Source organism: Diplotaxodon limnothrissa, linkage group LG7 (assembly GCF_057381915.1).
Source record: "Diplotaxodon limnothrissa isolate DT_005_m linkage group LG7, D_limnothrissa_male_GT1.1, whole genome shotgun sequence".
Classification (NCBI taxonomy): Eukaryota; Metazoa; Chordata; class Actinopteri; order Cichliformes; family Cichlidae; genus Diplotaxodon; species Diplotaxodon limnothrissa.
In genome coordinates, this window is record NC_140602.1 from 54,923,445 (window position 1) to 54,935,477 (window position 12,033).

At 40.4% G+C, this 12,033-nt stretch overlaps 1 protein-coding gene across 1 annotated transcript; it reads left to right on the forward strand.

The window, feature by feature from the left end:
* Window positions 1–10,042: 10,042 nt before the first annotated feature.
* Window positions 10,043–11,098, forward strand: foxd1 (forkhead box D1). Its single transcript, XM_085358462.1, has one exon. It carries the CDS (start codon window positions 10,043–10,045, stop codon window positions 11,096–11,098), a length of 1,056 nt encoding a protein of 351 aa, XP_085214588.1.
* Window positions 11,099–12,033: the final 935 nt, after the last annotated feature.

The following is a 12,033-nucleotide window of genomic DNA, read 5'->3' on the forward strand; positions in this document are numbered from 1 at the left end:
AGTGACGTAGTAGAAGAAGAGCGAACTAGCTCGAGTTGGGTTTCCTGCCCTGAGGTTTGCTTTCCAGGCAACACTTTCGAGATTCTTGCAGATTGCCAACCATGCCTGAAAGTTCTTTATTAGGGTAAATTTAGGGATTTGTTATTTATGAGAGTTTAAGGCCTAAAGCCTCTTAGACAATACAGAATCATTTTGTAACTACACAGGCTATTTTATGCCATAGAAAAGTGGGATAATTTTGATATAATTCCAGGTTTGCAACAAACAAGTCTTCTGGAATAAGGTCCTTTAAAGAGATGCAGCCACACAACACAACATATCAGCACAAACACATTATACAAACTGTCGAGCATGATGGTGGAGGGGTGACTATTTGTTTTTGGGTTTTTTTCCAACTACAGGGCTTGGGCACCTTGCAGCAAAGCACACCAGCAAATCTACAGCAGAATGGCTGAGAAAGAAAAGAATTAAGGTGTTGCTATGCTTGAGCCGAAGTCCAAACCCTAACCCAATTAAAATGCTTGTAGGAGGAACCTTAAGAGAGCTGTGCATAAATGAATGCCTGCAAACTTCAATGAACTGAAGCAACGCTGTAATGGAGAGGGGGGCAAAATTCCTTCACAATGATTTGAAAGACTGAGAGTCATTCAGAAAGCAATTACTTCACGTTATTGCTGCTAAAGGTGGTTCTACAAGCTACTGAATAATAGGGTGTGCTTTTATGGGACTCTTTTTCACAGAGTCCCATGAAAACTTTGTTTCATTATCTGCATGTTTAAGAATGACTCTAATTTGAGAAAGATTGAGAGCTCCTTCTATCAACACACATGTCAGTTTTGCTTGCTCTTTCTGCTTATATCTTATTTTTATACCTGCGGATTATATGCAATTATATTTGGTGATCATCACACCATACTGTTTATTTATTGTTGGAAACTTTGGCTAGCTTTTGTTATGGATTTCCTGATGTCTGTCTCTATGCTAGATTACTAATGAATGAAAGTTTATTATTTATTCTGTCATCTCTTAAGTAGTTGCTATGGTAGTTGAACAACTGTATGCACTTGGATTGCAATGAAAATGAGATATCTCAAAGGGGTTTGTACTAATAGATACATTTTTAAACATGACCACAATGTGGCAATGCTTAAAACAAATGAATAGTCCGATTAGACTAACACTATCAGGTAACAAGCATGCCATCCCAACTCAGCTAACTGTGTGAAAGTAATCGGGACTGATTGCTGATTTATAGAGATAGACAGATTATTACACTCTTAAATCTAAACCGACAGTCAGCTTAAATCACCAATTTATTTACCAAGCACTCCAAGGATGTCTTTTAATTGTGCGATGATACACAAAGGCAGAAGCAGAATATGCAAACAGCACAAGGAAAGTCCCCAGCTAACCAGGCAGTTCAAACCCAGCACCTTCTTGCTTTGAGGTGACAGTGCTAACCACTGCACCCCAACCCTGAACAATGTGAAATGGGATAGCCTGTAAAGTGAGCTGATTGCTTGCTGAAGTATGTCTTATAATTAGGTTATTTTCTGTTTTCAGGTCTTTGTAATGAACCGAAAAAGATGAGGGATTATATCCAAATCCTACTTAGAGCCACAAGATTATAATTGGTTTGGGATTAGCTACAACCTCGAAGGTGAAATTCCTCAAAGTGGCTGATGTTTATAAAAGTAACCAAGCCTCAATAGATCTATTCTTAATTATTTAAGTTTAGTTTTTTAATGTTGCAAAAATTTTGGAAAAGTGGTGTATCCTATCCAGCTCATATTCACTTTAATGTATTATAATAGAATATGTGATATATCAGTCAGGCTTTAGAACACAGAAACTATTCAAACTATTTAGTCCTCAGGTTAACCACCAGAGGTGGGACCAAGTCATTGTTTTGCAAGTCTCAAGTAAGTCTCAAGTCTTTATCCTCAAGTCTCAAGTCAAGTCTCAAGTAATGTCAGGCAAGTCAGAGTCGAGTCTCAAGTCACTGGTGTAAAAGTCCGAGTCAAGTCACAAGTCTGAAACTTTGAATTTCAAGTCCTTTCGAGTCTTTAAAAAAAACAAACGAAAAAATAATGTTGCAGTTATGCTAAATGTAAATATTAGACCATGTAATTTTAAAATCTGTGTTTTTCTCAACACATACAAAATAGTGAACTTAGAAAATATACACAAATTGTGAAATTGCACCTCTTTAAAATGCAGCTCAATTAAACTTAGCTCCAAGAATAATTTTCACCGACAGTTCTGAGATACGCTGCATGTTATTCTTGGATGCGGTTGTAGGACCGGCTTTAAAATCGCATGACAAAAATATCATACACATTAAAAAAAACTGTATCACCAACGTAGCCTGGACAACATTTGCTAGTTAGATGAAGTCAGCTATCTCATTGTAGCATATTTATATGCATATTTATAATTATACGCTTCTTGGAGTGAGTGCATACACTCATGAAGTTTAGTAACTTCCGGTCACTGCAACAAGCCCAGGTACAGTTTACCGACGGATGGGTGCAGGACCTTGAAATGCACCGTGTAGAACGAAAGACCATCGTACGTATCATAAGTTTACCAGTCTCACAAATCGTCTTCATAAATACACATTCGTTAACCGTTTATTAATAGGACCTTTGAGCTCAACGGTAATTAATTAGTAGTGGAAATAATTTCTGGTAGCATCACAGAAATGTAGCAGTGACAATAATACTGTATGCTGTAATCGTACTGGGCAATTAGTGATACAAAAAACCTGTTTTATCCTGTGAATAAAAGTATGTGTTTTTGTCAGTGTACCATAATAACAGAAGCGAAACGCAATATTGTGTCAGGATAATTTACTATTTATGCACAATAAATAAAGGAGCATAGCGCGACAATTTCTGTTCAGCGCCAGACTTGCTTGTAACCTATATCACCAATTATGTTAAGAAAAATGACGCATTAACTACAACAGCAGACTGACCTTTGTGGAAATGCTTGGAGCAGACTAACCTGTGAGCTGGAGGGTTCTGGGACGTTATATTTGATCTTTGAATGGCTGCAATCCAGTCGCCTCTTTGTTACTTCGGAAACATGGCTCGAACAATTTCTCTTCAACGACGTAATCCGATAACAACCGATCTCTTTACCCGTCGGCTTCCCGTGGCTGTCATGCGACCGGCTATTGCAGTTAATAATACAACAGCTTCTTGACATTTTTGTGTTTCTTTTTATCGCTGTGTGACTGATTTTAATTGAAAGCCTGCGTGCGCTAGTACCGCTTGCCACGAGTTCCCAGAATCCTTTGCGGTTCTACCCGTGAATGACGTCACATTTTCAATCTCTATATAATATGCATGTTAAATTTTATATTTGGGGTGAAATATCAAGTCTTTTAAAGTAAACCGGTTCAAGTCCAATTCAAGTCCCAAGTCATTGGTGTAAAAGTCCAAGTCAAGTCACAAGTCTTAGAACATTTTTTCAAGTCAAGTCTAAAGTCATAAAATTAATGACTCGAGTCTGACTCGAGTCCAAGTCATGTGACTCGAGTCCACACCTCTGTTAACCACTGATGTCCTTTTAGCAGATGATAGGGAAAAGGGTGTAATTTTGATTCTTTAAGGCATAAATGCAGCCTTTGACATGGTAGATAAGTCATTCTGAATACCAGGTTGGCATTGAGGATACTGGAGTTAGTTGGTTTATAGAAACAAACTGCTGGCTCACCTTAGGACAACTATTCACCAGCAGCAGCTTACCTGTGGTGTCCCACAAAGTTAATTTCTAGGTCCCCCTCTACAGTGGGGCAAAAAAGTATTTAGTCAGCCACCGATTGTGCAAGTTCCCCCACTTAAAATGATGACAGACGTCAGTAATTTGCACCAGAGGTACACTTCGACTGTGAGAGACAGAATGTGAAAAAAAAATCCATGAATTCACATGGTAGGATTTGTAAAGAATTTATTCGTAAATTAGGGTGGAAAATAAGTATTTGGTCACCTCAAACATGGAAAATCTCTGGCTCTCACAGACCTGTAACGTCTTCTGTAAGAAGCTTTTCTGTCCCCCACTCGTTACCTGTATGAATGGCACCTGTTTGAACTCATCATCTGTATAAAAGACACCTGTCCACAGCCTCAAATAGTCAGACGCCAAACGCCGCCATGGCCAAGACCAAAGAGCTTTCGAAGGACACCAGGAAAAGTATTGTAGACCTGCACCAGACTGGGAAGAGTGAATCTACAAGAGGCAAGCAGCTTGGTGTGAAAAAATCAACTGTGGGAGCAATCATCAGAAAATGGAAGACATACAAGACCACTGATAATCTCCCTCGATCTGGGGCTCCACGCAAGATCTCATCCCGTGGGGTCAAAATGATCATGAGAACGGTGAGCAAAGATCCCAGAACCACACGGGGGGACCTGGTGAATGACCTGCAGAGAGCTGGGACCAAAGTAACAAAGGTCACCATCAGTAACACACTACAACGGCAGGGAATCAAATCCCGCAGTGCCAGACGTGTTCCGCTGCTGAAGCCAGTGCATGTCCAGGCCCGTCTGAAGTTTGCCAGAGAGCACATGGATGATACAGCAGAGGATTGGGAGAATGTCATGTGGTCAGATGAAACCAAAGTAGAACTTTTTGGTATAAACTCAACTCGTCGTGTTTGGAGGAAGAAGAATACTGAGTTGCATCCCAAGAACACCATACCTACTGTGAAGCATGGGGGTGGAAACATCATGCTATGGGGCTGTTTTTCTGCCAAGGGGACAGGACGACTGATCCGTGTTAAGGACAGAATGAATGGGGCCATGTATGGTGAGATTTTGAGCCAAAACCTCCTTCCATCAGTGAGAACTTTGAAGATGAAACGAGGCTGGGTCTTCCAACATGACAATGATCCAAAACACACCGCCCGGGCAACAAAGGAGTGGCTCCGTAAGAAGCATTTGAAAGTCCTGGAGTGGCCTAGCCAGTCTCCAGACCTCAACCCCATAGAAAATCTGTGGCGGGAGTTGAAAGTCCGTGTTGCTCGGCGACAGCCCCAAAACATCACTGCTCTCGAGAAGATCTGCATGGAGGAATGGGCCAAAATACCAGCTACTGTGTGTGCAAACCTGGTAAAGACCTATAGTAAACGTTTGACCTCTGTTATTGCCAACAAAGGTTATGTTACAAAGTATTGAGTTGTATTTTTGTTATTGACCAAATACTTATTTTCCACCCTGATTTACGAATAAATTCTTTACAAATCCTACCATGTGGATTCATGGATTTTTTTTTCACATTCTGTCTCTCACAGTTGAAGTGTACCTCTGGTGCAAATTACTGACCTCTGTCATCATTTTAGGTGGGGGAACTTGCACAATCGGTGGCTGACTAAATACTTTTTTGCCCCACTGTATGTATATGTTTCCACTGGGCAAATTAGACAAAGTCACAACATCTCTTTTCATTGCTGTACAGATGACAGCAGGTGAGTGAAAAGGGCTCGCTGATGTAAGCTGTTGGATGGCACAAATGTTTCTTAACTCAATTTATTTTAACAAAAACACTTAAAGCACATTTGAATGAGTCTCCAAGCTTCATAGCCAAAATGTTGACCCCCCATATGAACCCTTTCACAGTCCAACTGTGAAGCGTAAATCTAAGTCCTGTTTTTGCCAACATGAAGCCTTAGCTCTGCCCAATAAGACAAGGCTCACAGAATCGGTGACTTTATTAAAATCCCTTCCAAAAACACATTCCTAACGACTTTCTTATATGTTTTTCATGTGATGTTGTCTCTTTCAGTCTTCTCGATGTCTGTCATCCTTTACTTGTCTTGCTTGTCATTTCTGTTATTGCTTCATATGCATGGTATTCATTCATATTCACAAATGTCTGCTTCGCATTCTATTAATGGTGCTTAGATTGTGTGCCAAAGCTAGTTACTCTTGCTTTCAAAAGAGAACAGTAAGTCAAAGCAAGTCAAGTCAATTGCAAGGAAATATTTATTTGTTTCTGTTATTGTTTCATGCTTATGGTATTCATTAATATTTGTTATTGTTCTTTGTATTTTGTTCTAGTTTCAGCTCAGTTTTATGTCTTTTTTGTTTGGTCTTAATTTGGGGGTTTCTCTTTGAATATATTTATGCTTTCTGTTATTACAAATAGCAAACACTCAAACCAATCAGTTAAAGTTACATATAGTGTGCCACTGGGGAATGTGTCCATATTCATCTAAACATATTCTGCGAAAACAAAGAATGAACAAATTACATTATACACCTGTTTTAAGCCAATTATCGTTATTATTATTATAATACTTCGCACCTTGTTTTGTTTTGTATATTTGTATATCTACTACACCGATCACTGTGTAGTGATCATATACCACTGACGTTTATCATGTATTCTTCAGATGAGTCTACATCTGGTCATTTGTCCTCGTGTAACCATATAAAGTAAAAAGCGTGATTTTGTAACAAGAGTCGCGCTGAAGTGGTCCCAGGACCCGAGAGGGACAGAAAGAGCGAGAGAAAAACCCCACAAACTTGGGAAATTATGCGAACTTCCCGAGACTGAAGAAATCACTTGGATGAGTGATTGAAGGTTTCTCCCACTGAGAACTACGTCCAGATGAACAGAATCAACTTTTTGAGATTTCCTTACCCGGATGATTGGGCATGCATCAAGACATACGCACTGTAACGCTTCCAAAGCCTCAGACGTTGAGATCGATATTTTCCCACTAAGTCTTACAAATGAAGGCACTTAGTCGACTAATTTTCACTAAGTCGACACATTTGGTTTGATGACTGATCAGGAGGGAAAGTCGAACGATTTTGTGTCAGGACTGCACGGAAAGTGTGCGCAAAACCAAAAACATCAGCATAAAATGTCCGCAGTTAATCTTAAAATATGGCAAATGGACTCGACTAAGTATTCTATCAGGTGTCCTCTCAGGGCAAAAACTCTCTCTTGAATTCAATTTATTGAGTGTTTTTATTTTTATTTTTTTAGCTTATTAATTATTTGTCTATGACGGCTCTTAGACATACATTCCGGGCAACACATCATTGCCCTTTTCTGCATGTGATACACATTAATCACATGCTCCACTCAGACGGAGCGTTTTGGTGACATTAGGAGTTTTAATCAGAGCAAGATCGAGGCAGGCAGGGTTGCCTTGAAACAGCTACTGAAAGTGCTTTCTTGGTTGAACTTAAAGACACTTTAGAGGTGCTTTACCACCCATGCATTTTATAATACTACTACTACTACTACTACTACTACTACTACTACTAATAATAATAATAATAATAAATTATTTATTTATTATTATTATTATTATTATTATTATTTTTTAATGATAGTGGATGGTTGGATACGACCATTAATGAATCCACTCTTCCGTCTTGACTCTGTTGGGTCACTTACATTCCGAGTACATTACAGAAAAGAGAGGACTCATAAACTCATCACACAAATTAACAACTCGTAGCGTCAAAGGAGTCCAGGAACTTTGCTAATAAAACGTCACATCTGATGTCAAGTTTCAGGATTTCCAAATGTCGGTGACTCGTGAGTCATCATCTTCTGCGCATATGGTTTCAAAACTGGGGGATAAGCTATGAAAGACTAAAATGCAAAGAGTAAAATGTAATTATTTAATGAACACAAATTCCTCTTCAGTTCATTGAAACTGATTGTGTTTGCTTGTTTGTTTTGAATTCTCTTATACGAAAGATTGGATGTTTCGAGTGTTACCTTATCATTCTTGATGAGAACAGAAATATGATCGTTACAGACCGATAATTGGTTATTAATGTAGGTAAACTGGGCATACATTTAAAACCTATAATCGTTTTAGAAGCATCAGTCTTAGCTGTTGCAGTAATTCCTCTCATAGGCCTATTTTGCACCGATAAATAGCACAGATGAATTTATTTGAAATCTCTAATTTTAAAAAGTTCATTTAATCATAGCGAACTTTATCTGTTGGTACAATAACAGTACACATCATTTCAAAGAGGAAAGTGGCAAAAGTGGTAAGCAGGACCACGATCACTGGCGTAAGCAGAGATATCAGAAATACAGTTTGATCCATCCATGACAGTAAATCATTATAAATAATGAATAATCTAAACGGGCTGGTTGGAACCTAAAGCTTTATGCGAGGATGCTAAACTGTTCAAAAATGTTGTTTCCCATATTTAAAAAATGCCACACGCCATATTTCTGTCTGTCTGCACAGTTAAAGGAGCTTGAATCCTTGGAGGAGGTAGACGGGTAGTGTTTTGTTAATTGTGAAACAAGTTCACCACTAGATGGCGTTAGACAAATGGGAACGTCTAAAAGGTTCGAGAGGTCCTACACAGGACCTAAGCATCTGTCAGACTTAATGAAGCACACGTTTATACCCCAAGTGGAAATTGCATTTAAAAGTCAGCTGCCTTTATTAAAACCTGAGTGATGACTTCCTTTTTTTAATTTAGAAAAATATTTAAAAATCAAATTAAATTAACTAAATAATTTAAAAGGCTGTTTTGTTAAATGTGCGTGCTTTGTTTTTAGTTATTTGTCACGTCTGCTGTTGTTTCCTATAAAAATGGGTAAGTGTGGCAGGGTGACAACTTGTAAACTGTCACATATGGCGGTAAAGTCGGGTAAAACACAGTCCTTCGATATTCATATTTTAATAAGCCAGACATATTCATCTTGACTTGGTTTACTGCAGCTCCCCCGAAGTAAGAAACAAATAATATAAACTAAACTATATGCTGGTAGAGTCAAACTGTATCTGCAAGGAGAACAATTAGGTTGGAAGTATAATATATATTACTGTGGGTTTTAATTGGCTTACACAAATTCTGCAGCTTCTGAAAATTTTAACTTTATTGACACCATTTTTATCACGTGTTTATACTGCTTCCTAAAACGCAGGCCGATTGATAATTTTGATCTAATAAAGAGTATAAAAAATAAATACATTAAAATAAATTTTGATTAAAAAAAACACCTAATTGCCGCAATTCAGTGAAAATGTTGAAAATTCCAAATAATGTCCAAACACAGGCACAGATACACGTACACACACAGTGCAACGTGCTCCAGACGCACGGCACGGCCTTCTTTCTGTGCCTTGCATGCGTGACCCGTGACTGATTCGAGTTAACAGCTGACTCTTTTCCATTGCAAATGGCTCGCGGATAATCTAGATAACTACCGGATCACGCAAACCGAGCTGCCTGAGTATGGTGCAGCAGACTCTGACAAAGGCTGTCTGATAAGAAATGTAAATATCGTGGGTGGGGGGCGTGTATTTCACGCCTTTATGATTTTATATATACATCGCTGCGTAGTTTGTTTGGAAATTAAAAATCCAGATGTTGCCTCCAATAATTTATGTCATTCGGTAACTTAACAAAGTTCAACAAAGAAAAAAAAATGCTTGTCAAAATATCCTCTCGGATCCTTCAACGACCACACCACCGATTAGACTTTTCTAAAGATTTTTTAAAAAAATGTTGAAAACATTGCGTGGAATAAAAGCTTTAGATTAGTTATGTGTGGAGTGTAGGCCACCGTGAATGGCCACTAAAAAGGATGCAGGCCACACCAAACTTTTTTTTTCCATAAAAACACTCATAGCTCATTTTCAGTCCCTTTTTTGTGATTGAATTTGTTCCTCTCTTTTCATTCGCCGTGCTGACGTTTCCTCGCCATGTGATCAGAGCAGTAGTATAAATACCGCGAGAAGGTCCGCCCCTTGTTTGATTCAGGTTTGGCCCTTTTGCAGGTTTCACAGCACAGTTTCTCAGCCTGCCATCGACGGGGGTCGCTCCTCATAGTTGTTGATTTTTTTTTTTGGAAAAAGGAAACAGCCTGTAAACATATGGAAATAGCGACAAAACGGAGGGACAATTCTCACCGGTGGCGAAGCGTGCTCCTCTCATCTCCCCCTCCTCATACGAGTTGCTGAAGAGGGAGGAAAGGGACAGCTTGTGCATCTCACGGTCTTCCTCATCTGGCGTCGGAGGGGCACGGCCGTGCGTGAGCCATGACTCTGAGCTCAGAGATGTCGGATGCCTCCATCCTTTCGGAAGAGACCGACATAGACGTGGTCGGAGAAGGCGAGGATGGAGACAGCCAGACGCGCTCCTACGTGGATGAAGTAGCGCAGATGCACGACGGTATCCTCCTGGCCGGCTCTCCACCTCCGTGCCTGGACAGCTCCACCTCTTCAAGGGATACCTACAAGCCGGCGGGCAAGAACACCCTGGTGAAGCCACCTTACTCCTACATCGCCTTAATCACCATGGCCATTCTTCAGAGTCCCAAAAAGAGGCTCACTCTCAGCGAGATCTGCGACTTCATCAGCAACCGCTTCCCGTACTACAGGGAGAAGTTCCCGGCCTGGCAGAACTCCATCAGGCACAACCTATCCCTCAATGACTGCTTCGTTAAGATACCGAGGGAGCCCGGGAACCCAGGGAAAGGCAACTACTGGACTTTGGACCCGGAGTCGGCTGATATGTTTGACAACGGAAGCTTTCTGAGGCGGAGGAAACGCTTCAAGCGGCAGCAGACTCAAGACCTGCTGCGCGAGCACACTTTTCTGCCCGCGGCCGCTGCCTATGGCTACGGACCGTACGGCTGCGGGGGATACGGCATCCAGCTCCAGTCCTACCACGCACACTCTGCGCTTTTTGCTTTCCAGCAGCAGCAGCAGCAGCAGCAGCACCCGAGGCATTCACACTCACACTCGGGGACCATTATCCCTGCACCGTCCCTGATGCCCACCAGCACTACCACGGACTTAACCAGAAGTAGATTTTATCCCCAGCTCAGCTCCAGTCTGGGCTCAGCCGGCGTGCAGGCAACATCACCGGTCCAGAAATCGAGCTCCCCGGTGCAGCGGTCCCCCTTCTCCATAGAGAGCATCATCGGAGGGTCTCTTAGCCCCTCCAGGACTTCTCCTGTCGTTGTCCCAGTCTTACCGTCCTCTCTGGGGCCTGCAGTGACCAGCCAGTCGCAGACCATACATCCTGGAGCTGTTTTACATCCGGTTGAAAACTTTCCGAGCAGAGTTGTCAGCGGCACTAGCGCCTGTTAAATGTCTTAACTCCAAACTTTTCAAGACACTTAAAAAAAGAGACAGCAACCTAAACAAAAACGCCCCTCTTTGAAGGTAGGATTATTTTTGTATGTTTGTTTTGCTAGCACGCAGCTGAATGATGGACATGCAGAACACTATTTGTGCCTATATATTCATGCTGTTCATGAAGATATATTTATGTTCATTATTTTTGTTTGTTTATTTCGGTGTGAATCAGACTTTCGACCACGAATTTAACTTTCCAGCCTTTTTTTTTTCCCCTACCATGAAGTGATTCGTTTTCAGTCACTGTATAAAGGCGTCTCAGGATAACGGACAGGTTACAAACGATCACGTGTCTGAAACAGGCTTATAATGTATTTGTGTCAAACACATCAATGTTTTCTATCAGCCAATCAAAGCGACCTTTTTTGAAGGTTTTGATTTGATGTTTGTATTAAAGAGAAACGCAGAGCAAAGTCATACATTTATAATAACATGCAGTGTTTATTTCAGTAATTAAACCTTGTACATTTTTGGCAAGTATTGTGTAATTCAAGTGTGATATTTTTACACAGTTTATTGTTTTGTTTTTTTCCAACACGAATAAATTTCGTTTTGCAAAAAAAGAAGAAAAAAAGCAATTTGTTTGGAAATAAATTTATGAATTGATGTTGAGCTTTCTTGGCGGTTACTGTTGAAACAGACGTGTTGCTGATGTTGTTGTGTCTTTACACTGCGGATGTGTTAACTATAACTGTATGATCCAAATATAGTAACCACTGAATGGCTTTAAGAAACACACACAACTCTTTATAACACACACACACACATGTGCGTGCCAGTCAGATAATATTTACAAATGCATTAAATCTGACTGCACTCTAAAGTCATTGCTGTGCCCTTTGGAACATGCGCACACAGGGCCTGCGTGTCCATCTGACCTCTTTCAC